The 27,874-nt window shown below is 38.9% G+C and overlaps 1 protein-coding gene across 2 annotated transcripts in view; it reads right to left on the reverse strand.

Annotated features, from left to right (window-relative positions):
• Positions 1-443: 443 nt before the first annotated feature.
• CCDC144NL (coiled-coil domain containing 144 family, N-terminal like) overlaps positions 444-27,874 on the reverse strand; it is a 125,537-nt gene continuing 98,106 nt past the window's right edge. Inside the window, exons 13-17 of one of the 2 annotated variants that reach the window (XM_011971258.1) lie at positions 17,105-17,398; positions 16,286-16,506; positions 14,663-14,867; positions 8,370-8,412; positions 444-4,819 (exon numbers count right to left, since the gene is read on the reverse strand). In XM_011971258.1, coding sequence (XP_011826648.1) covers positions 4,683-4,819; positions 8,370-8,412; positions 14,663-14,867; positions 16,286-16,506; positions 17,105-17,398 — 900 coding nt within the window. In that variant the 3' untranslated portion in view covers positions 444-4,682. The remainder of the gene's footprint in view (positions 4,820-8,369; positions 8,413-14,662; positions 14,868-16,285; positions 16,507-17,104; positions 17,399-27,874) is intronic. The other variant, XM_011971259.1, reaches the window with a different exon arrangement.

The raw sequence follows: 27,874 nt of genomic DNA on the forward strand, positions 1-27,874 counted from the left end.
GAGCAACTTTTTTTTTTTTTTTGAGATGGAGTCTCGCTCTATTGCCCAGGCTGGAGTGCAGTGGCCGGATCTTGGCTCACTGCAAGCTCCGCCTCCTGGGTTCATGCCATTCTCCTGCCTCAGCCTCCTGAGTAGCTGGGACTACACGTGCCCGCCACCTCACCCGGCTAGTTTTTTGTATTTTTTAGTAGAGACGGGGTTTCACCGTGTTAGCCAGGATGGTCTCGATCTCTTGACCTCGTGATCCGCCCACCTTGGCCTCCCAAAGTGCTGGGATTACAGGTGTGAGCCACCACACCCGGCCTCCCATTTCATTTTTAATCAAGCTTATTTGGATCTTCTCTCTTCTTTTCTTGGTTAATCTTGCTAATACTTATCCATTTTATTTATCTTTTCAAAGAAACAGCTCTTTGTTTCATTTATCTGTTGTTTTTTTGTTGCAATTTCATTTAGTTCTGTTCTGGTATTTGTTATTTCTTTTCTTCTGCTGGGTTTGGATTTGGATTGTTCTAGTTTCTCCAGTTCTGTGAGGTGTGACCTCAGATTATTTATTTGTGCTCTTCCAGACTTTCTGATGTAGGCATTTAATGCTATGAATTTTCCTCTTAGCTCCACTTTTGCTGTATCCCAGAGTTTTTGATAGGTTGTGTCACTATTATCATTCAGTTCAAAGAATTTTTGAATTTCCCTCTTGATTTCATTGTTGACCCAACAATCATTCAGGAGCAGGTTATTTAATTACCATGTATATGCATGCTTTTGAGTGTTCTTTTTGGAGTTAATTTCCAATTTTATTCCACTGTGATCCGAGAGAGTACTTGACATAATTTTGATTTTCTTAAATTTACTGAGACTTATTTTGTGCCCTATCATGTGGTCTATTTTGGAGAATGTTCCATGTTCTGATGAATACAATGTATATTCTATGCTTGTTGGGTAGAATGTTCTGTAAATATCTGTTAAGTCCATTTGTTCTAGGGTATAGTTTAAGTCCGTTGTTTCTTTGTTGACTTTCTGTCTTGGTGACCTGTCTAGTGCTGCCAGAGGAGTATTAACATCCCCCACCATTGTTGTGTTGCTGACTACCTCATTTCTTAGGTCTAGTAGTAATTGTTTTATGAATTTGGGATCTCTAGTGTTAGGTGCATATATATTTAGGACTGTGATATTTTCCTGTTGAACTAGTCCTTTTATCATTATATAATGTCCCTCTTTGTCTTTTTAAACTGCTGTGGCCTTTAAGTCTGTTTTGTCTGATCTAAGACGAGCTACTTCTACTCAGTTTTGGTGTCCATTTGGATGAAGTGTCATTTTCCATCCCTTTGCCTTAAGTTTATGTGAGTTCTTATGTGTTAGGGGAATCTCCTGAAGACAGCAGCAACTTGGTTGGTGAATGCTTACCCATTATGCCATTCTGTATCTTTTAAGTAGAGCATTTAGGCCATTTATGTTCAACATAAGCATTGAGATGTGAGGTACTATTCTATTCATCATGTTATTTGTTGCCTGAATACCTGAAAACCTGAAAGCGTTCCCTTGGAAAACTGACAGAAGACAAAGATGCCCTCTCTCACCACTCCTATTCAATGTAGTATTAGAAATTCTCACCAGGGCAATCAGGCAAGAGAAAGAAAGAAAAGTTATTCAAATAGGAAGACAGGAAGTCAAACTATCTTTGTTTGCAGATGACGTGATCATATATCTAGAAAACTCCATCATCTCAGCTCAAAAACTCTTAAGCTGATAAGCAACTTCATCAAAGTCTCAGGATACAAAAGCAACGTACAAAAATCACTAGCATTCCTATACACCAAAAACAGGCAAGCTGAGAACAAAATCTTGAATTAACTCCCATTCACAATTGCTACAAGAGGAGTAAAATACTTAGGAATACAGCTAAAAGAAAAGTGAACGACCTTTTCAAGGATAACTACAAACCATTATTCAAAGAAATCAGAGAAGACACAAAGAAGTGGAAAAACGTATATGCTCACAGACAGAAAGGATCAATATCGTGAAAATGACCACACTGCCCAAGGCAATTTGTAAATTAAATGCCAGGCCCATTAAACTACTATTGACACTCTTCACAGACCTAGAAAAAGCTATTTTAAAACTCATATGGAACCAAAAAAAAGAGACCAAATAGCCAAGACAATCCTAAGCAAGAAGAACAAAGCTAGAGGCATCACACTACCCAGCTTCAAGCTATACTGCAAGACTACAGTAACTAAAACAGCATGGTGCTGGTATAAAAACCAACACATAGACCAATGGAACAATACAGAACCCAGAAATAAGACGACACACCTACAACCATGTGATCTTTGACTCTTTGACAAACTTGACAAAAGCAAGCAATAAATGGTGCTGGGAGAACTGGCTAGCCATATGCAGAAAATTGAAACTGGACCCCTTCCTTAAACCATATACAAAAGTTAACTCAAGATGGATTAAAGACTTAAATCTACAACCCAAAACTATAAAAATCCTGGAAGAAAACCTAGGCAATGCCATTCAGGACACAGGCAAGGGCAAAGACTTCATGATGAAGATGCCAAAAGCAATTGCAACAAAAGCTAAAATTGACAAATGGGATTTAATTAAGCTAAACAGCTTCTGCACAGCATAAGAACCTATCAACAGAGTAAACAGACAACCTACAGAATGGGAGAAAATTTTTGCACTCTATCCATCTGACAAAGGTCTAATATCCAGCATCTACAAGGAACTTAAACAAATTTACAAGAAAAAAAATACAAACTCAACCCCATTAGAAAGTGGTCAAAGGACACAAACAGACACTTCTCAAAAGAAGGCATACATGCAACCAACAAACAGAAAAACCTCAACATAACTGATCATCAGAGAAATGCAAATCAAAACCACATGAGACACCATCTCACAGCAGTCAGAATGACTATAATTCAAAAAAATAAAAAGATGCTGGCAAGATTATGGAGAAACAAGAATGCTTTTACACTGTTGGTGGGAGTGTAAATTAGTTCAACCAGTGTGGAAGACGGTATGGTGATTCCTCAAAGACCTAGAACCTGAAATACCATTTAACCTAGCAATCCCATTACTTAGTATATACCCAAAGGAATATAAATAATTCTAGGATAAAGATACATGCACACGTATGTTCATTGCAGCACTATTCACAATAGCAAAGACAAGGAATCAACGTAAATGCCCATCAATGATAGACTAGATAAAGAAAATGTAGTACATATACACCATGGAATACTATGCAGCCATGAAAAGGAATGAGACATGTCCTTTGCCAGGACATGGATGGAGCTGCAGAACATTATCCTCAGCAAATCAGCGCAGAAATAGAAAATGAAATACTGCATGCTCTCACTTATAAGTGGGAGCTGAATAATGAGAACACATGGACACATGGCGGGGAACAACACACACAGGGGCTTGTGGTAGGGTGGCGGGTGAGAGAAGGGAGAGCATCATGAAGAATAGCTAATGGATGCTGGACTATTATTAATATCTAGGTGATGGGATGGTCTGTACAGCAAACCACCATGGCACATATTTACCTATGTAACAAACCTGCACATCCTGCATGTGCACCCCTGAACTTAAAATAAAAGATGGAAATAAAAAATAATAGTAATTGCAGGTCACCTGATAGAATGCAGTAAGAAGATCATGGGATAACTTCTGTGATACTCTTGCCCAAAAAAATTATCATCTAAATCTTATCATAAAAAAATTCAGAGAAATCCAATGGAGGAACATTCTGTATTATTGGACTTTACTCTTCAAAAGATTTAAGGTCATAAAGGTCAAAGAAAAACTGAGGAACTGTTTCAGACTGAAAGAGTCATGACAACTAAATGCAATTCATGGACCTGAATGGGATCTTTTTGCTGCAAAGAACATTATAGATAATTAACAAAACTAGAAAAGGAAATGAGAATTAAATGATCAAATGTATTGTTGTTAACTTTCTGGTTATGAAGTAGTTATGTAAAATGTCCTGACTTGTGGGAATGCCCACTAAAGATATCAGATGTGATGGCATAATGTGAGCAATTTACTCTCAAATGGCCCACAGGGGGAAAGTTATTTTTCTTAAAATGTGGAAATTTTCTGCAATTTTAAGACTGTTTCCCAAAAGTTAATCAAATAAAGAAATGAAACAATAAATAGAAAAAATGAAAAGGCTTAGGCAAACCTTATTTTTCCACAGGAAAAGATCTATATAAATCAGTGCTTAAAATTAAAATTATCTAAGTTTTATTGCACTATAACAATTGCAATACATCCAAACATTGACTATGACCACAGTACCAGTATACCAAAATAATGTCTATCTAAACTTAAATCTATCACTATATATAAAGATAAAAATTATAAAATACAAATAAGCCATCAGTTGACTCCACTAAATTGTTAATGGCAACTTGATTATTTGGCTGTTTAAACAGCTAACATTTGGGTGGTTTGAGTAAGTAAAACTCAATAATAGTGGTTTTCATTTGCAAAATCACTTAAAAGTTAGCTGAAGAGGCCAAGAAACATTATTTAAAATACTATATAAATTTTCATCAGACATGTACAATATAGAATATTTCCCTTTAGTAAAAATGTTCACATCATATACTTAATGGGAAACAAAATATCATGTCAACAGCCCAGAAATAAAATTGCCTTATCTTTCAGATCATGTATTTTCTGCTTAAAATCTGTACATATTCTTTTGTTGCTTCCAACACTGGATCTTGATTCAGATTTTTCTGGTATGCAGATTCTGGAGGAGAAGCTACATATGGTTCAGGTTCACATTTAGTAGCAGCTGAAGAGAAAAAGCAAGAATTATATTATCATTATTATTATTATTATTTTAAGATAGGGTCTCACTGTTTCACCTGTGCTGGAGTGCCGTGGTGTGATCACAGGTCACTGCAGTCTCGTCCTCCCAGGCTTAAGCAATTCTCCTGCCTCGGACCCAGGTACTTGGAACTGCAGGCATGAGCCACTGTGCCTGGCAAGTTTTTGTATTTTTTATAGGGGCAGGGTTAGTCATGGTGCCCAGGCTACTCTCAAACTCCTGGGCTCCAGTGATCTGCCTGCCTCAGGCTCCCAAAGTGCTGGGATTACAGATATGAGCCAACATGCCTGGCCAAAGAATTATATTCTATATATCTCATAGTTAACTAAGCGTAAGTCAGTAAAAAAGAGTTGAGAGTTTTTTCAGTGTTAATAAGAATGAAAAGTATGTATGACTACAATGATAAGTTATTATTAGATAAGAATCTGGGGAGGTTCCAAGATGGCCAAATAGGAACAGCTCCAGTCTACAGCTCCCAATGTGAGCAATGAAGAACACGGGTGACTTCTGCATTTCCAACTGAGGTACTGGGTTCATCTCACTGGGGCTCACCGGGGCTTGTCAGACAGTGTGCAGCCCATGGAGCGTGAGCCAAAGCAGGGCAGGGCATTGCCTTACTCAGGAAGTACAAGGGGTTGGGGAATTCCCTTTCCTAGCCAAGGGAAGCTGTGACAGGCGGTACCTGGAAAAATGGGACACTTCCACCCTAATACTGTGCTTTTCCAACGGTCTTAGCAAATGGCACACCAGGAGATTATATCCTGCGCCTGGCTAGGAGGGTCCCATGCCCACGAAGCCCAGCTCACTGCTAGCACAGCAGTCCGAGATCCATCTGCAAGGCAGCAGTGAGACTGGGGGAGGGGCATCCACCATTAATGAGGCTGCAGTCAGTAAAGTGGCGGGAAGCTCAAACTGGGTGGAGCCCACTTCAGCTCAGGGAGGCCTGCCTGCCTCTGTAGACTCCACCTCAGGGGGCAGGGCATAGCTGAACAAAAGGCTGGAGAAACTTCTGCAGACTTACACATCCCTGTCTGACAGCTTTGAATAGAGTAGTGGTTCTCTCAGCATGGAGTTTGAGATCTGAGAACAGATAGACTGCCTCCTCAGGTGGGTCCCTGACCCTGGAGTGGACTAACTGGGAGACACCTCCCAGCAGGGACTGACTGACACCTCATACAGGCGGCTGCCCCTCTGATATGAAGCTTCCAGAGGAAGGATCAGGTAGCAACATTAGCTGTTCTGCAATATTTGCTCTTCTGCAGCCTCTGCTGGTGATACCCAGGCAAACAGGGTCTGGAGTGGACCTCCAGCAAGCTCCAACAGATCTGCAGCTGAGGGTCCAGACTGTTAGAAGGAAAACTAATAAACAGAAAGGACATCCATACCTAAACCCCATCTGTACGTCACCATCATCAAAGACTAAAGGTAGATAAAACCACAAAGAAGGGGAGAAACCAGAGCAGAAAAGCTGAAAATTCTAAAAATCAGAGTGCCTCTTCTCCTCCAAAGGAACGCAGCTTCTCACCCGCAATGGAACAAATCTGGACGGAGAATTACTTTGACGAGTTGAGAGAAGAAGGCTTCAGATGATAGGTAATAACATGCCAAATTGTAAAGACCATCAATGCTAGGAAGAAACCGCATCAACTGACGAGTAAAATAACCAGCTAACATCACAATGATAGGATGAAATTCATACATAACAATATTAACCTTAAATGTAAATGGACTAAATGCTCCAATTAGAAGACACAGACTGGAAAATTGGATAAAGAGTCAAGACGCATCAGTGTACTGTATTCAGGAGACCCTTCTCACGTGCAGAGACACACACAGGCTCAAATAACGGGATGGAGGAAGATCTACCAAGCAAATGGAAAACAAAAAGGCAGGGGTTGCAATCCTAGTCTATGATAAAACAGACTTTAAACTAACAAAGATTAAAAGAGACAGAGAAGGCCATTACATAATAGTAAAGGGATCAATTCAACAAGAAGAGCTAACTATCCTAAATATATATGCACCCAACACAGGAGCACCCAGATACATAAAGCAAGTCCTTAGAGACCAACAAAGAAACTTAGACTCCCACACAATAATAATGGGAGACTTTAACACCCCACTGTCAACATTAAACAGATCAACAAGACAGAAAGTTAACAAGAATATCCAGGAATTGAACTCAGGTCTCACCAAGCAGACCTAATAGACATCTACAGAACTCTCCACTCCAAATCAACAGAATATACATTCTTTTCAGCACCACATCACACTTATTCCAAAATTGACCACATAGTTGGAAGTAAAGCACTCCTCTGCAAATGTCAAAGAACAGAAATCACAACAAACTGTCTCGAAGACCACGGTGCAATCAAATTAGAACTCAGGATTAAGAAACTCACTCAAAACCGCACAACTACATGGAAACTGAATAACCTGCTCCTGAACGACTACTGGGTAAATAGCAAAATGAAGGCAGAAATAAAGATGTTCTTTGAAACCAATGAGAACCAAGACACAATATACCAGAATCTCTGGGACACATTTAAAGCAGTGTGTAGAGGGAAACTTATAGCACTAAATGCCCACAAGAGAAAGCAGGAAAGATCTAAAATCGACACCCTAACATCACGATTAAAAGAACTAGAGAAGCAAAAGCAAACACATTCAAAACTAGCAGAAGGCAAGGAACAACTAAGATCAGAACAGGACTGAAGGAGATAGAGACACACACACAAAAAAACCCTTCAAAAAAATCAATGAACCCAGGAGTTGGTTTTTTGAAAAGATCAACAAAATTGATAGACCGTTAGCAAGACTAATAAAGAAGAAAAGACAGAAGAATCAAACAGATGCAATAAAAAATGAAAAAGGGGATATCACCACCGATCCCCCCACTGTGGAGTTCTGTGCAGTCCAGTTTGGCTGGATGCTAGAGCAAAGCGGCAGAGTACAGTTAGTGGTGAGAGATAAACCTGAGTAACATGACAAGAACCAAATGAATGTGGGTGTTTATATTCCATGTTAAGAATTTTGGAACATTTCCTGAGGGCAAAAGTAAACCAATGACACTGTAAATGACTGGAGACTTAAAGTGTTACCTCTCAAGTGACTGTTTATAAACTGTAACTGCTTGACTAGGTTACTAGATGAGACTGGAGTGTTTTGGCCTTAAAAATCACCACCATAACCCTGAGAAGCTGATGATGCCTTTGTTTTCTGAGAATAGTTTCTGTGTGCTGGCTGACAGTTCCATAGGGATGGTAGAAGTGAAGTATAGAGCCAGACTTCTTGATTTTTCTTTTTCAAGTTATGGAATGTGATGAATTCATGAGGCATAAGTACGCTCTTTATTATACATGTTCAATTTTTCACATCTTTCATCAGATGTGTGTAAGAAAGAATATTTAATGTAGTATCTATTAGCCCAAGAATGGAAAGGGATGTCATTTGCAGTTTATTTTAGACATATATTACTTAATCCAAATTTAATTCATAAATTTTGGTAACATACCTGTTACTTCTGTAGTTATATCATTTTGCAACTTCTGCTGCATCTGAAATAAGACAAATATTATTTATAATGTTTAAGAAGAGACATTATCATGGTAAGGAGCATCAATTACAAAACATGGCCTTTAAATAATACTTTTAGAGACCAGACCTAACTTGAAGAATGCTTATATTTAAGAAAATCACATAAATTCCTATTTTAAGTTTAGATAATGGAGAACATATATGTGTTACGCTGTTTAATCTCACAAAAGTACAATTAATATTGGTCTGTTGGATCTACATCATTTCAAAAGTGTGATGTTTTCCCTTATTAGTACAGAGGTTAAACAATTCAAGTCATATTTTGCAATGAATTCATTACTTTCCCATTCTTATCAAAACTCTGCCTTTTATCAAGGTCTAATCAGTTTTTCACTCTAATGAATAGTTCCTTAAAATGAACTCTCCATTATCCACTTTTAGAAAATAGTAATTTTAAAGTATGTTCTTTGCTATTAATTCAGCACAGAATCTTTAATACATACTTGAAGAAAGCAGTATTGTTGTGATGCCATGTGAAAGTTCCACTGGAAAAATATTATGATATTTATTATGATTAACATTTCTTTATTTATATAGATGCAAAGATTTCAGAAAATTTACATGAAAACAAGAATATAGGTTAGAGCCAGTTTTCAGTCTTAGTTTCTTTGATTCAGTAATGTCTAGAATTAAAAACTAGGAAAACAATATAGAGTTATTTAACTGCAACTTTGATTTCTTTTCAGAAATTAGTACCCATTTTTTGAAGCATCTGGCAAGTTATAGTTATCTACTTAATTATGAAAGATGTGGGAATATTTCAAACTTATTGCCAGTGTCTCTATCTAGAGTGCTCTTATTTAAACCTTTTGTAGAATAGGTATTCTCTCACTAAATGCCCAGAACAGGGTCTGAGATAGTTTATGGTGATAACGATAATGATATCTAATGCCTTTACAAATTTTAGGTGTCAAGTCAGTTTTTCTTTTTTTTTACTAACAGGTTTACCAATATTTTGAGACTCCTTTCCATAACATTTCTGTGACAAAAACATTATAGATAGGCTTTACAGAGTAAGTAACATGACAACAGCATTACCAGCCAGGCCATATAAAAGTAGTAATTCAACACCAGATAAAGGAGAAAGCCTTTCTTCAAAGAACACTAGATATTGTCATTCATAAACACTACATAAAAAGTACATTTTTACATGATTCAAATTAAGACACTACTACTGTAATGTTTTTATCTTTTCTCCAAAACACTCTTCTGGCTAAATATTTCTAATGTAATAGATTTTATTATTTCTTTATACCCCATTCACAAATATTTTCATAACACCTCAATTTTGTTAACATAAAAATGAAATAATCCTAACAAATTGCTTACTTTTATACTTGTTGGGAACAAGTCCCCCAAAATCTGGCCATAAACTGGCCCCAAAACTGGCCATAAACAAAATCTCTGCAGCACTGTGACATGTTCATAACGGCCCTAATGCCCTCGCTGGAAGGTTGTGGGTTTACTGGAGTGAGGACAAAGAACACCTGGCCCGCCCAGGGCGGAAAACCGCTTAAAGGCATTCTTAAGCTACAAATAGTAGCATGAGCAATCTGTGCCTTAAGGACACGCTCCTGCTGCAGTTAACTAGCCCAACTTATTCCTTTAATTCGGCTCATCCCTTCATTTCCCATAAGGGATACTTTTAGTTAATTTAATATCTATAGAAACAATGCTAATGACTGGTTTGCTGTTAATAAATACATGGGTAAATCTCTGCTCACGGCTCTCAGCTCTGAATGCTGTGAGACCCCTGATTTTCCACTTCACACCTCTATATTTCTGTGTGTGTGTCTTTAATTCCTCTAGCGCCACTGGGTTAGGGTCTCCCCGACCGAGCTGGTCTCGGCAATACTGAAGAAATCATAACTCTGTAGAGAGAGAATACTTTTTGTATAACAACTTTAAGTAAAGGTCATTTTCTCTCCAAACTCTTCAATAAGAGTACATGGTAGAAGTCACTGCCTATCTTCCCACCCAGAGTGGCCTCCCCCTACATCAATTCTCTTCCAGCCTTTCCCTGATCCTTGAATATTTCACCACATAAATGACAGTGGAGGGCAGCTGCCTTTGGGAAAGAGATCCCAGGTCAGATGCAAAAGCAGAGGGAAAAAGGACAGACCCAGAACACAGGGAGGGAGTGCCTCTGGGATGGGAACCCAAAAGCTTAGGAAAGGGGTTTTGAGTGTTGATGGTTCCAATTTTTTCCTGGCCAGTTAAAGGCCGGGGTGGCTTTACCTATTTTCAGAAGTAAAAACAGGCAAATATTAAGCGACTTTTAAAAAGTCCTTTCATTTTATTTTTGCTTTGCCATTAAATCACACATTTTCCTCATATTTCCCTTCACAGAAATTCAGAATTGTTGTCCCCCATTGAACCACTTAATACAGTGCCTGGCACAGCTAACAGAAGGGAAAAGGAGAGAAAAGGGTCTTGATGACATTAATCACTGTCTTATTCAGTGAGACAAGGGGGCCGGGCCATCGATGGTTTTTGTAGTGTGCAGAGCAATAGCTCAGGAGAAACTGAACATCACCAGAGGATATAAAAGAGCTTAGTAAACTGTTAATCTTCACTTTATACAACATACTAAATCAAAAGCTATACTAGCTCCTTATGGAGTAAAATACATAAACTTTTTAATAAAATTGCTCCTCCTGTCTCTGTGGCCTTTCTCTTTATCTCCAGGTGGGGATTATGTCTCAGACGGTGGAGGAAGTCCAACATCAACAATCTGCAAGCACATCTGCAAATATATTTACACTTTTTCATTAAAAATATAAGTAGGTGGGAAAATGATACATGGGAGAACATAAGTACCAGCATACTTTAGCTAATTAGTAGGATTCTCTTAGAAATGACCCTTTTCAAGCTATGTCCCACCGAAATCTAAGGTTCCACAGAGGACGCTGAAGGATGAAGGGATAAGAAAGTCACGGTTTCAGAGCACTGATCCTTCCTTTAGTCAGACAGCACTGCTTCTGCTTTCTATAAAGTGGTTTCATGCAATTTAAAAAAGTTCTATTCTTTAAAAAAAAAAAAAAAAAAGACTTTTACTTAAAGGTATGAATGTCACTGATTTAGTCAAAGTCCCTAATTTTATAAAAGAAACAAAACAGGCTCAGAGAGACTGCAACTTGCCTGAGGTCAGAAAGCCAATTAGTTGCAAGCTAGGAGTGGGTGGCTTCAGATCTTTCACTGAGCTTGGAGTTATTCTATGCCCCTAGCTGCTTCGTTCATATTTGGAAAAGAAACACAGATTTTAAAAAATAACTCAGAGAGGCCAGGTGTGGTGGCTCACGCCTGTAATCCCAGCACTTTGGAAGGCCGAAGTGGGTGGATCACAAGGTTAGGAGTTCGAGACCAGCCTGGCCAATATGGTGAAACCCTGTCTCTACTAAAATTACAAAAATTAGTCAGGTGTGGTGGTGCACACCTGTAGTCCCAGCTACTCAGGAGGCTGAGGCAGGAGAAGCGCTGGAACCCAGGAGGCAGAAGTTGCAGTGAGCAGAGATTGCGCCACTGCACTCCAGCCTGGGTGACAGAGTGAGACTCTGTCTTAAAAAACAACAACAACAACAACAACAAAAACTCAGAGAAAATGCATCTATAAACTGTCACGATGCGCTCTAATGTTTAAGCATGAGACAAAAAAAGTAGCTCTCCAAGGTAAGTTTGAATAAAATTTAAACAACAATTAGTATCATAACTTCTGCTAGTACCAATTGAGACACTCAATTTATAAAGAACACATTTTTCAAACTGCAGAGCAGAAAACTTGAAGGAGAAAATCTTCAGTTGAACCAAGCAACCAGAAATCGAGAAAACTGTTCCTTAAAATAACTATTCATTCTCCTCCAAATAAGACTTGGTTTATGAAAATCAATCAACAAGGCGATCATCCATGTTGTGAGTTATAGAAAAACTGAAAACACAAAACAGATTTCTCTTTACCATCTAGCATACGTCTGTCCAACATTAATTGGTACAAAGATGTGGACTTAATTTCAATTATCACTTAAATCCAGCCAGAAATGATAGGAGACGCTTCATTTCCCTGGCCTCAGGTTTCAAGTGAGGGCTTAGACTCTCTGCCTACAGCTTCCTCTTGAGAAGATGTCAGATCTACCTAATGGGTGAATTTGGGCAAAGCATACAGTGTGCTTGCTTGGCTCAGGATCTCTTTCAAAAGATGTGTCTGCCCACGGTGACATGAGTTCAGGTTTGCTGTCATCTCTGCAGTAAGCAGCATGCAACTGCGATGGGTGTCAAGCATTTGTTTTCTCCACTTAAAACTCTGTGGGTTAGTGCCTGATCTGGGATAAAATACTGTGGCTGCACATCTGAGCCACATCCTCCCATTAGTTATCATGAGTCTGTGCTAGAGCTAGTGTGTTGATGTCCATCTGACTCCAGTGTTCTGAACTCAGAAGGGAACGAGGAGCACCATTTGCTGCCTATCCACCACAGCCTGAACAAGATGACTGTATAACACTTACAGAAATAGTTTCTTCTTCCTTGACTTTCTAATCTTAACCACATATTCTTTCTAATCTTACCACATATGCTGATCATCTCATTTTTTTCAGAAACATAAAACCTAAGCAAACAATATGATTAAAAATATCAGCTAGCTGGGCTCTTGCAATCTATGTATTAAAATAATCATTTAATGCATTCTCTTTTAAGCTATTTGGCCGCAGTGCTGTCTAAGAAACCTTAGATTTGCTCTTCTATGATTTGTTAGGACATGAAATAGCCAGGTAAATACAACAAGGTTGAGGCTCATTCCATGTGGGCCTGTGCTTTTCTGTGCATTAAGGAGACCATAAAAACATCAAAACTATAAGCAAATGTGGACCGATTAAAAATGTTAAAAACAACAATATACACAAAGAAAACTATTTATTTTTGTTCAAACAAATGCTTTCTGGATTTTGTAATTTTTTAAGAGATAGAATCTTGCTATGTTGCCCAGTCTGGAGTGCTGCAGTGCTCTAGCTACTCACAGGAATAATCATTGCGCACTGCAGCTTTGAACTCCTGAGCTCAAGTGACTTTCTGCCTCAGCCTCAGGAGTAGCTGGGACTACAGGTGTGTGCCACTGTGCCCAGCTTTTGTAATTTTCCCCCAGTTGAAAAAATGGACAAATGTTAGACAAATACCTTAATCTGGGTCAAGCATAGCTGAACTACGTTTTTTTTTTTTTTTTCCTTACCGACTCTATAGTTGATATAGCTTGTCATTCTTGGATTCATTTTGAAATCCCCAGAAATAGACTCTTACTCTGAGTGAAACCACATGGTTGAACTAAAAGGTTCCTGTTACATGTCCAGGGGAGATGTCCATGTGCAGCTTTACATGGAATTTGGGGTATTAAGAACAGAATTGATTCTGTTTGGTCACATTTGCTATTGAAGGACTCTAGATATCATTGCCATCTTAGTCACCAATCACTCCAGTTATGGCCAAGTAGAGAGACATAACTTATGTGAGCTTTACTTTAAAAATTCAAATATTTGTTTCATTTAACTATTTCAAAACCCTGTACAACCACATAACAATAGACACATTTTACTAAAATTGGGATTAAAACACTGTAAGTGCAATAGCAATTTTTATACAACTTTTTATAACCAGATGTACTCATGTAAGAAAATCACAAAACTTTTAACTTAAAGAACAGATTAATCAAGTGTTGCAGGTTTATATAACATATAAAAGTATTCACCTTGGATCCTTTTAAATAATAAACATCCATGTGTGGTTAGTGTTTGGACACCAATCATTCACATACGATGAGGGGTAGAAAATCTGAGATGATGCAGAAAAACTTTAAAAGTGACCCCACGCACACTAAACCCTTTAAAAGTGAACCCCAGACAAACTAAAATCAGTTAGTAAGACAAAGCACATCAAAGTATACCTTTGGTTAAAATCTAACTTAATTGCAGTTTTTAAAGAAATTTAAAATGTGTCAGTTTGGTTACGTTTATTGAATAAAGTTAACAAAGGAGTAATCTCTTATGAATGAGAGCTCCAGGGACTTAAAAATAACTGTAAAATTTCTGTCTCCTCTCTTTATTAACACAGATAATTATTACCTTTACTTGACCATACACAAGACAATTAAGTAACTGAGTATTTCACCAAATAACATACAAGAATTAGATCAGACATGTGAACACCAAAGGAAAAAAGATAACTAACCTTCAACAAGTAGCTCTCCATGCTCTCAGGAGCAGACTTCTTTTTTCTTGGAATATGTTTTCTGTTGAGATCTTCACTATCATTAAGATTTCCAGCACAAGGTGGCTCTAGGATGGGCCTTGTACTACAAGCAGCGAATGGAGATCTGGTCAGCTCTTTCTCCACAGTAAGTTGCGCACTGACCTCTGCTATCTTCTCATTAGTTCTATGAAGATTGCAAAAGACAAACGCTTAGTATTTCCTTTTTTCCTAAATGATTCCTAAATGACTTCAATTGTTCTAAAAGTTGCCATAAGAGTAAATAGAATATACCATAAGCCATGTTTTAACTCTGAAAATGTGTTAGAGCATGCCTACTGTATCCAATTATAGTTTTAACATTGTTCTAAAGAAGTACATATGTTTCTAGGGGGATTTCTAACAAACAAGTAGTTCAAACGAGGGAGGGGACAGAAAAGACTATCAATGATGTATCGCTTCACAGTTAACACTTGTTGCCTGTCTGGAATGACTCTACTTACAAGATTCTTAAGATGCCATTAGAATTACTTGTATTCCAAGGGTAACTATGTGAAATGATGAAGATATTAATTAGCTTGACAAAATAACCATTTCATTGCATATAAATATATCAAAACATCACATTGTATTCCTTAAATATATACAATTAAAAAACTAAAAGTAAAAATACAAGCTAGAAATACTTGTATTTAGTAAAACAGAGATTTTCTAAAAAACTATCTCTCAAAGACATTTTCAAACAATTGTTTTCACCGCCCTTGTACTTTTCACCCATTATCTGGAAAAAAATTGAGCATTTGTCACTGAGGAATCATTCAGGGCGACTTTTCCTAGGGGAGAAGAAGACTGCTGAAATCAAAGAGAACTAAAGCAGCATCGAGGACAATCAGCTCCTAACACTGTGGCCCATGCACCAGAGGTGGGGCCTGCCTTTTCTGTCTTCCACATACCCGCTCAGGCTGACCAAGGTGTTATTTTTTATCACTTAGTAAGTTATACTTCCCTTCAACCCTATGTTAATCATTCTCTACTTCACAGGTGTGCCTTTATGTGGACTGGAAAAACGATACAGAACACTTCTTCTCAAGGCACCCTCTAATGATCACAGTCAAACAAAGTGAATTTACTGAGTGCCAGAATGTGCCCAGAGTAGTCGTACTTGACCCTTTCGGTTTTCAGCTGTCATCTTCCAAAAATTAAATTCATTAATATTTCAAATAAAGGGAATATGGACAAACAAGTTTTATAATGGCATCACTGTCTAAATTATGAAGCTTCACAAATACTTAGCTGAAACCCTAATAGATCAGGTTAACTATATAAGAATATTAAGGGGTGGGGGGAAGTCACGTAAAACCAAAAGCTAGAGAGACATGAACTGTCCTGGACTAAGATGTTAAAGGTTATGTTCATTTACTATTTTCAATTTTACTTAAAGGTTAAGCTTATTTACTATTTATAATTTACAATTTTCCAAAATTGTATAATCTAGTCAGCTTTCACTTCCCACAAATCTCCTGAATCTGTTTCACTAAAAGTTATGCTTTTGAAGGCAAATTAATGAGCTTAACTTATTTTCTATGATTCTGTGTACTGACTTACCTATTCAGTTCATTTGACAAGGATTCTCTAACTTTTACTTCTTCTAGGTAGAGTTCCTTATATCTTTCCAATTCGGTTTTATTAAAGTCGGCTGACGAAGTGTTTATTCTGGAGATTTCAGATTCCAGATTTTTGATTGTGAGTTCCATCTGAGTTTTTACTGAAGTAGTATTATCCTCCCTTAACTGTGCTAACTGTTCTTGAGATACTGCTGCTTGTTTCTAAAATAAATTAAAAGGGAACATTTTAAAAGTAATTATAACCTGAATAATTACTGTGTATTTGTTTCCTTTTGTTCAGAGTCAGTGATTCTGAGAACAATTTTAAGTATGTGATTCAGAGAACAATTTTAAGAACAATGTGAAGAAAGAAAGAAGCTCAAGCTTAACATATTATCAGTACCAACTGCATTAATAATTGAATCTGAATTGTAGAACAATTCTGCAAAGAATGACAGAATCAAGTTTACATTTTAAAAGTGGAACAATGTAACTTAAAAGCAGTTCAACAGTATGGTATAATTTCTAAATCACAATTTTTTTTTTTTACTTTTTCTATTAGTCTTGTATTATGCCAACTGGCTTTAGTAATCAAATGATTCTCTAATGATAATTATTATTATGGAAGATCAATTTAGTTATAAGAATAAGAATGAAGGAAACGAAAATATTTAAATGGAGAAACAAATACCACCTTCCTTCTAGAAGTCTACCAAACAAATTGCTGTCAGGAAAGTAGAGAAAACACGTATGATGTATATATCCAAAATAAAATTTGCAGTGAAATGAATGAAAGCACATTACAGATAAATAAACCAACCTGCAAGGTGAGAATGGCTTCGTTTAATTTTTCTGCTATCTCTTTCTTTGCTTTTTCTTTAATCAACAGTTTATGCTGTTCAGCTTCAACACATTCTAACATATTTCTCTCCATATAACTTTTGAGGTTTACTACTTCTCGTTTCAGCTGCTTCTTATTCTTCTGTAGTGTTTCACATTGCTTTTGTATTGCTTTCATAGAGAACAATGTCTGTTGAAGTTGAAGAACTTCATTCTCTGCATCCAGATGTAGACATCGTGAAGGTGCAGTTTCCTGTGCTTCTATAAGGTCAACCTGCATGAGTAAAACAATATAGTTTTGTAATGAAGAAGGTAGACTGAGAATGGTCTAATATAAAACTAATAATGTTTTAAATAAATTCAGTTGCAATAAAATGTTACCTATACTGTTATAGATTCATAAAATACAGACCCTTGGATTACTCAGAAAATTAAAAACAAAGTTAAAATCACCAGAATTCACAAAAATTTGTCCTTTACTTTCATCATCTTTGCCACACAACATTTGGACTTGATCTTAGACTTCTGCTTTCCTATGATTGTTTCATGGCTGTCCTCCTTAAAATGGCTCTAAGTCACCCCGTTAGCACAAAGTCTCTTATTGCTGTAACCCACTATCATTCTCCATAATTTGCAATGAAGTTTTAAGGGCATCATATTGAATTATTTGGCCCTGAGTCAATAAATGGCTCCCATAATAAGACTCTGAAAATAAGACTCTAATGAATAAATCTTGAAAAAAAAAAATGGATTCCAATACCATAAGCCTTTTGCTGAACTGCAAATGTCTTATGCTAATTTGAGTTACATTTCAAAGAGTAATGATACTTGGAATTAAGAAGCAATCACATCTCCTAGTATAAAAGTTCAATGGCATGATCCATACCATTTTTCTGAAGAAAAATGGCTTAATTCAGTAGTATAGTCTTGTAATTCATTGTTACTTTACACAAAATAAGGGAGCACATTAAACAATGACAACAAAAAATTGCACTGAAATTTCAGTGGTGCTGAGTTGGACAGAACTGCTTTCCTTTAGAGGAAATAATTATGATTGTTTTTTATTTTATAAAGGTAAATGAAGCAGTGGTTTTAAAACATCTACAAATTGCTTGCCACTTCTCCCATGATATTCCCTCTCCTGAATACAAGCTGGCATTGACAACCAGCTTCTTGTGAACATAATGTGGCAGAACTGCTGGGTGACTTCTAAGGTGGGGTTACAAAAAGTCATACAGCTTGTACTTGACTCTTTCTCTCTAGGGACACTTGTCCTTAAAATGCAGCCAACATGCTGTGAGAAAGCCCAAACCACACCGTGAATCCTCATGTAGGTAGGTGTTCGAGCTGACTTCTCTAACTAACGTCCCAGCCAAAAGCCAGCTTCAAATGCTGCACAGGTGAATGAACAAGGCTTTAGACGATTCTAGTTCTCAGCTTTAAGTTGCCTCAGCTGATGCCAAGTAAAGAAAGAGTGAGCTGGCCCCACTGAGCCTTGCCTAAAACTGCAGATTGTGAACAAAATAGATGTTGTTTTGAAACACTGCGTTTTGTTATATACCAAAAAATAACTAATACAGATATTGACACTACATATGGAATGCATAACAAAACAACAAAAACTACGAAAACATGTTGGATTATCATTGGACCAGGAGTTAAGTGGAAGATGAAAGGACCTACAGAAGAATAAGCATGAAAACAAGAAGAGTCTTAAAGAGACTGTTTGTGGAAGCCCAATGGTCCTCGAAGAAGATGGTAGGAAGGGTTTCATGGATAGTGAAGAAAATGATACTGGAACTTGAAGGAAATTGCACTGTTACCACACAGCCGCTGAAAGTAAAACCAATGCAAGAGATAAGCTAAAGAAAGACTACTACATACAAAGGAACCAGGACTTTCTGGGTTCAAGTATCTGTTTCCTTTTTATAGCCTCTCCACATGTCAGATTCCCAAATATAGACAGTCCTTGACTTAGCATGGTTCGACTCACCATTTTCTGACTTTTTCTAATAGTGTGAAAATGATATGTGTTGAGTAACAAAATGGTATGTGTAAGCCTCTTGGCTTACAGGGGTGGTTACATCAGGATAAAGTCACTGTAAATGGAAATTATTATAAATGGAAAACCCACCCACAACTTCTGATATTTGCAATTTATGATGGCCCATAAATTGAAAATATCAGTCATAACAAATGCAAACATCATCCAGACATAACCCCATCCTAACTTGAGGGGCACCTGTATTGCTGAGATAAATGGCCTCTGGGATAAGATCAAATCCAGGGTGCTGCCAGGAGAACACAGTCTGAAGGTGAAGCCAAGATTGTCAGTGTAAGACCCTTTCTTAAGACCTCAGAAAGATTTAAGGTGGTGCCTCAAATTCCCTTAAAGATCTTAAGGGTATATGCATCTTAAGGCACTGTCCTACTACAGCTTCACAGGAAGCACAAGGTGAAGTGCTTATCTCAAAGAGATCTGGACAAGAGGTTTTTCCATGACAAGAACCCAAGTAAAATTCACAAGAGACTCTAAGTATTTAAGAGAATCGAAGTAACAATAACACTGCTTGCTAGCTTGGATTAAAAGACACCAAGACAGTAAAAATGAAGAGGCCTTAGGACCTAAGAAGTTCTATAGGGAGAAAGCTGGCTGAGGAAACTACTTAGCTGAAAACACAGGTCATTGCTTATGAAAAGGATACAAAAAGGATACAACAAAGAACCAAGAAGGCAGCACAAACAACCACAGAGGATGGTTCCCACGAAGTCCAAATCAAAGAAGTGGAAGCACACATCAGGCTGTATTTCAGAACTGCTATGGTCTAGTATTTCGTTTGTGACTCCCATTTCCTCTCTGTTCAATAGGAGGGTCTCTAGCAGTTTAGGAGAATGCTGGGTGGGTGAGTTGTAGATAACTTGTCCCTTTAGTTAAGTCTTTGTGTTGACAAGATATGCACTCAAGGGGTTATACCACAGAAACCACAACCCAGGGTGAATCCCTACTGGATGTGATAAAGATGGTAGGATCTTGCACTTCAAGCCTGAGCTTGCTGCCATATTAAATGAAACGTGTATATGTGTGGTGGGGAGTTAGGATCTTGCACTTTAAGCCTGAGCCTGCCATACAAAATGAAACCTGTGTATAGGGTGGGAGGTAATAATTACAAATGAGTGTGTTTTTCAAGTGGTAGAAATTTTTAGAATTGTAGTTATAGGGCTAATTGTGCAGGTTTTAAAACATGTCTATACATTCCTTAATATGCACAGCATAGACAAAGATATCATCGAGATGGCTGACTGGGAATATCCAGCGCTCATCTCTTTGAAAAAGAAAAACCAAACCAGCAAGCAGGTAACCACACCTTGAGGAAAGCATCAAAGACAGCATACTGGAATTCAGCAGGAAATTGATAGGGATCCTCTGATGACAGAAGGAAAGGGAACTGAGGTAGCCAGTCCAGCCAGGATCATCTCAAAGCCAGGACAGATTCCCCAAAATCCCTAGCCCCACAGCCCCCTATACCTGTGGTAATAGGTAGTCACCTAATAGCCCACCAGGGAAACTGTTCTAGGTCAAAGGGATCCTAAGTGTGTGCTCTCCAGAGCCTGGGAGCCACCTGACTGATACCACTGCCACCACCAGCAGCCCTGTCCCCTTCAGTGGCAGTACTATGCATACCTGTGCATACGTTTAGGAGGCCGGAGAACTGGCCCACTCAAGTGTACCATGAAGGAGCCTGAGAACAAGCCTGCCAAACCCACCAGGGGCAGTGCCCATGTGAGCCATATGAGAGCCTGAAGACAAGGCTACTTTGCTTGTTTCTGCTGTTGTTGCTTCAGTGCTCACATACACTGTCCAGGGCCCTGAGGAGCAGCCCACCCCAACCAGGTCTGTGTGCATTTACCCAGGCGCCATCTACCACTAACACCAAGGACAGTCCTACTGCCCCACCGGCACCTGCACAAGGCATCCAGGAGCATAAAGACAGGGCTGCCTCACCAGCCACTGACAAAGTCTCTTGCACATGCCTTCAGTGAACCTGTGGACAAACCTGCTCCACACACTGCCATAGGTACCCACCCAAATATTCCTCACAGGCACCTAGAGAAATGCCCATGCAGCCCGCTTTCACCACTACCAGTGCCCATGCATGCTACCAAGGGATCCGAGGTCCGACCCCCAGCTGCTACTGTCATATCCAGTGCCACAAGTGTCATCAAGGTCCTTTGGGCTGGCCTGCTACTGCCACCTCTGATCCCAGCACACACCACCTGGAGGCCCAAGGGCCAGCCCACTCAGGTACCCTACTGCCACCAAAAACTGGCAAGCCTGGCCTGGTGCTGCCAGTCTAGTACTTTGTATATGCCATCAATGTGCCTGAGGACTGGCCTGCTGTCCTCCCCATCACCATCAAGGCCTCACCACAGCATCCCCCACTACTAACAATTACACCGTAAGCCACTGAGGAACTTACCTGACACTGATGTTGATTACAGCAGAAGAAAACATAAGTATATGGAGATTACACCAATGCACCTCCCCCATCATCAATGCCAAAGCACCATATTCAACCAACAACATAGATACATCTACAGAAAAAAGTCGACACCTAAAACTACACGAAGTGACTGTTACACCAGCTGCACAGCTATCAACATAAAGGACACAAGAAATACGAAAAATCAAAGAAACATGACACTTCCAAAGGAATACAGTAATTCTCCAGTAACAAATCCCAAAGAAAACAAAACCTATAAAATTCAAAATAATGATCTTAAGGAAACATAGTGAGATATACAATAATGCAAAGGAATCAGGAAAGATTCCTGATAGGAAAGATAGATAATACAAAGGAATCAGGAAAACAATTTATGATCTAAATAAGAAATTCAACAATGAAAAAGACAGCATTCAAAGGAACCAAACAGAAATCCTGGAACTGAGAATTCAGTACATAAAATAAAAACAACTGAAAATGTTGGCAATAGACTAGATCAAGCAGAAGAATGAATTTCTGAACTTGAAGAGAGGTCTTTATATGAGGTCAGACAAATAAAAAGCAAAAAGGAAAAAAAGAAAGAAAAGAAAAAGAAAGAAGACAGTGTATGTTATATATGGGCCATCATGAGCCAAAAATTTTTCGAATATTGGGAGTTGCAGAAATAGATGGGAAAAGGCACAGAAAACCAATCTAATGAAATAATAGCTGAAAAACTCCCAAGTCTTGTGAGAGATATAAACATCTAGATACAGATATCTCAAAGATCCCCAAAGAAATACAATTTAAAAAGTCTTCTCTGAGGCACATCACAGTCAAATGTTAAAAGTCAAAGACAAAGAGCAAGAGAAAAACACCAAGTCACATGCAAGGGAATCTGTATCAGACAAACAGCGTATTTCTCAGCAGAAACCTTAGAGGACAGGAGAGAATGAGATGATATATTTAATATACAGGAAGAAAGAGACTGTCTGTCAAGAATACTATATCCGGCAAAGCTATCCTTTAAAACTGAAAAAGAGAGGCCAGGTGCAGTGGCTCATCCCTGTAATCCTAGCACTTTGGGAGGCCAAGGTGGGCAGATTGCCTGAGCTCAGGAGTTCAAGACCAGCCTGGGCAGTATGGCAAAACCCCATCTCTACTAAAAATACAAAAAAATTAGCCAAGCATGGTGGCTCATGCTTGTAGTCCCAGCTACTCAGGAGGTTGAGGCATGAAAATTGCTTGAACCTGGGAGGCAGAGGTTGCAGTGAACTGAGTTCATGCCACTGAACTCCAGCTGGGGCAACAGAGTGAGACTCTGTCTCCAATAAATAAATAAATAAAACTGAAAAAGAAATAACGTCTCAGACAAGCAAAACCTGAAGGAATGCATCACCACTAGACTGATCCTACAAGAAATGCTTACAGGAGTCCTCAATCTGGAAGCAAAAAGACAGTGTCTACCACCATGAAAATCAAAAAACTATAAAACTCATTGGTAGAGCAGGTACAAAAATGAAAAAGAGAAAGGAATCAAACATTATCACTACAGGAAACCACTAAATTGTAGAGGTAAACAATAAAAGAGGAAAAAAGGAACAGAGGATAGACAAAACAATCACGAAACAATTATTAAAATGAAAGGAGTAAGTCCTCACCTATCAATAAAAACCTTGACTATACCTGATTTAAATTCCCCAAATAAAGATATAGATAGAATGGATGGATTACAAAAAAGACCAAATGATATGCTGCCTACAAGAAATTCACTTCACCTGTAAAGTCACATAGCTTGCAAGTGAAAGGATGGAAGGATATTCCATGCAAATGAAAACCAAAAGCACGCAGGAGTAGTTATATTTATATTAGACAAAATAGATCTTAAGTTAAACAAAAAAAGAGAAAAATAAGGTCATTATATAATAATAACAGGATCAATTCAGCAAGAGGATACAATAGTTATAAAGGTATATGCACTCAACACCTGAGCACACAGATATATAACGCAAACATCACTGAAACTAAAGAGACAGATAGTCCCCAGTACAATAATAGATAGGGACTCCAATACCTGACTTTCAGCATTGAAGGGATCATCTAAACAGAAAACTGACAAAGAAACATCAAAATGAACCTGCACTATAGACCACATGGACCTAGCTGACACTTATACATTTCATTAAAAAGCTGCAGAATATACATTCTTCTCATTAGCACAAAGAACATTCTCCAGAATAGACCATATATTGTGTTTAAAAACTCATAGCTAGTATTTTCTCAAACCACATTGGAATAAAAATGGAAATCAATAATGACAAAAACTTTGTAAACTGTACAAACACATGGAAATTAAACAGCCTGCTTATGAATGAACAACTGGGCCAATCAATAAATTAAGAAAAAGATTAAAAATACCTTGAAACCAGTGAAAATGGGGAAAAAAAATCAACCCCTATAGAAAGTGACAAAAGAAGCACTAAGAGGGCAATTTATAGCAATTAACAGCTACATCCAAAAAAGAGAAAGACTTCAAATAAACAACCTAACAATGTACCTGAAGAAACCAAAAAAGCAAGAACGGACCCAAAACTCAAACATAGTAGAAGGAAAGAAATGATAAAGGCAGGGCAGAACTGAATGAGGTAGAGTAAAAAAGCAAAACAAACAAACAAAACATCCTTCAAAGTAAAAGATGATTTTTGGAAAATATAAACACAACTGATAAACTAACCATATTAAACAAGAAAAAAGAGAAAACTCAAGTAAATAAAAAGAGAAACAGAGAAGGATATATTAAAACTGATACCAAAGAAATAGATGGGGTCATGAGAGACTATTATGAACAACTATATGCCAACAGACTACAAAACCTAGGGAAAATGTATACATTCCTGGAAATGTATAACCAGCTAGAATGAACCAAGAAGAAATGGAAACCTGAACAGACCAATAACAGGTAATGTAATTGAATCAGCAATAAAGTATCCCCACAAAGAAATGTCTAAAATTGGGTTAAGTTTACTCTGAATTCTTCTAAAGTTTTAAGGAAAAACTAACACCAATTTTTCATAAATTATTCCAAAATCTTCATAGTTTATTCTAAAGGTCAGTATTACTCTAAGGTCAAACCCAGACAGAGACACAAAAACAAAACTATATGCCAATATCCCTGAAGGACACAGATACAAAAATCATCAGAGAAATAAAGGGGATCCAAACTGGAAAATAGAAAGTCAAATTGTCTCCCAGTGCACATGACCTGATCCCATATACAGAAAACCATAAATATGCCACCAAAAAAGTCTGTTAGAACTAAAAAATTCAGCAAAGGTTCAGGCCACAAAATCAGCATATAAAAACAGTGCCAATGGCATGTGTAACATTTCTATACACTAATAATCAACTAGAATAAAAAGACATCAAGAAGGCAGTCCCACTACTCTAGCTACAAAATAATAAAATGCCTCAGAAAAAGTTAATCAAAGAGATAAAAGACCTTTACAAACAAACAAACAAACAAACAAACTACAAAACACTGACGAAAGAAATTGTAGAGGACACAAATATGGAAAGATATTGCATGCTCACAGACTGGAAGAATATTGGTTAAATGACTTTATTACTGAAAGCGGTCTACAGATTCAATGCAAGCTCTATTAAATACCAATTTTTGATGTTTTTAGGGGGAAACAAGATGGTCACCACATGCAGCCAGGAAATGCCTCTCTGTGAGAAAGAAACCAAAATATCAAGTGAATAATCACACTTCAAGCAGGTCTTTGGAGAGAAAACACTGAAATTTGATAGAGAGGTAATGCAGGCATCAAGGATGAAGAGGAAGAAATCTGGGAAGCCTGCACAGAGTCACCAAGCACTAGAATCACTCCCCAATCCAGAAACTAAGGAAGGGGTGAGTGAAGGAACTGTGCAGCACCACACTCCCAGCAAGGAACTCTGGGATACTAGCTCCCAGAGATCCCTGCACCCACAAAGACACCTGAATTGGCAAGAGGAACTGGCTGGCGAATAGTCACAGGCAGAGCTCAAACCTGCATACAGCCCAGAGGGTTTGGCACCTGGTGCAGCTGCAGCAAAACATGACCATAGGCACCCATCCCCCAAGGCTCTCCACCTTGTTCTGAATGACTCTAGCTCCTGTTTACCGCCAGGCCAGCAGACAGTAGGGCTGCATTTACCATGGGACTGCAGCATATCTGGTCTGTGTACCTTTTTGTCCACCAGTCCCTCCCAAGGCCCCTGCCTGGCTACTCACACAAGGGTAAGCACACAGCGTAGCCTCCACTGCCCCAACTGAGTGCTTTGCCAGAGGCCTGGGAGTAGTTCAGCCCCCATCCCCAGCACAGCCAATGCTCAACCCCATGGGACCAGAAGACAAAGTCATGAACCTGGTCTCAATACCCCCAGGATTCAAGCACGCTGCTCAAGTATACTGAGCTGGTATCTGTGGCCTGAGCTCAAGAACAGGAGAAGTTTCCTCTCTCAGAATGCCAAGAAGAGGGAGGCCTGAGTTCATATGCCAGTGTGGGAGCCAAGTGAGCTCCCTCTACAACAGCAGTCCTCAACCTTTTTGGCACCAGGGGCTGGCTTCGTGGAAAATAATTTTTCCACAGACGGCGGGGGTGAGGATGGTTTCACGATGACACTATTCCACCTCAGATCATCAGGCATTAGATTCTCATTAAGAGCACGCAATCTAGATCCCTCACGTAGACAGTTCACAACAGGGCTTGTGCTCCTATGAGAAGCTAATGCCACTGCTGATGTGACAAGAGGCAAAGCTCAGGTGGTAATGCTCACTCACCAGCCCTCCCCTCACCTCCTGCTGTGCAGCCCAGTTCCTAACAGGCCACTGACTGGTACTGGTCCACCACCTGGAGGTTGGGAACCCTGTTCTACAAGACCTGTCCAGGAAGGGTGTAACCTGTCTGTCCACGGCCTCTGCCTGAGGGAGCCTGAAACAGCTAATAGTCCAGTGATCTGGGTATGGAAGGATAGGAGACAAAACTACCTAGTTGGGCCTGCCCTGGGGGCAGACAATGGAGGGAGGCCTGGTTGGGCAAGTGCGGCTGGGTGTTCCCCACAACTGTCTGCTGGGCAAAATACCCTGGGCCATGGGCACCACACCAGCTGCACCCCACAGAACCACAGCCCTGCCTGGGGATCCTCCCGCCTTGACTGACATTGTAACAGACCACCCGCAGACACACAGACATACTCTACAACCTGCTCTGACTCTACTAAGCCCAGAGGACCAGTAGGTCTCCAGGGAGTTGTTGGTCTCTTAGCAACCTAACTTGTGGCTTGGGCCGCCCTAAGGGTGGGAGGTGCGCAGCCCATAAAATTCATGTGTGGCACCAGTGATTGGAGGGGGCTCTCCCAAGTTCCAGGAACTGATTTGGTGAGGGGGTTATCTCTCACCTTCCCAATCCTACTTCTCCCTCTTCCCCAGAGCACTGCTGCAAACACACTGAAATAGAAAAGAGGCTTGCCAGCCCGTACTCTAGAGCACCATCTCCTGGATTGCAGACTGAATTACACCACCAAACAAAAATTATTATATACCTTCAACACACATCTGTGAAACCCAGTGCAGGAAAGTAGCCACAACGAAGGAACCTGTGTGGAGTCCTGGCCATCTGAAACCACCCAGAAACAAAGCCAATCAACGATACACAATACACACCACAAACCCTCAAAGGGAAGAAAAGAACATAAAAACAAAAATCCCCATCCAAATGACAGGAATTTCAAAAAGATAAAGAAACTGCAGCACTCTCAGATGAGGAATAATCAGCACAAGGACTCCAACAATTCAACAAATCAGAGAGTTTCATTACCTCCAAAAAAATCACACTAGCTCCCCAGCAATAAAATCTCACCAGATTGAAGTGTAATGACATGCTTTATGACAGACATGCGATTCAGAATCTCAACAACAACAAAGCTCAATGAGATTAAAGAGAAAGCTGAAACCCAATCCAAGGAACCAGTATAACCATCCAGGAGTTGAAACACGACATAGCCATTTTTAAAAAGAGGCAAATTGAACTTCTGGAGCTGCAAAATTCAACACAGGAGGGAACTTCAAAACCAAATGAGACCAAGTAGAGGAAAGGATTACAGAACTCAAAGATCAGTCTTTTGAATCAACCGAGACAAAAATAAAGAAAAAACAATTTTAAAAATGAACAAAACATCTGAGGAATGTGGGATTTTGTAAAGACACCAATCTATGACTCATTGGC

Source organism: Mandrillus leucophaeus, unplaced genomic scaffold (genome assembly GCF_000951045.1).
Source record: "Mandrillus leucophaeus isolate KB7577 unplaced genomic scaffold, Mleu.le_1.0 Scaffold995, whole genome shotgun sequence".
NCBI lineage: Eukaryota > Metazoa > Chordata > Mammalia > Primates > Cercopithecidae > Mandrillus > Mandrillus leucophaeus.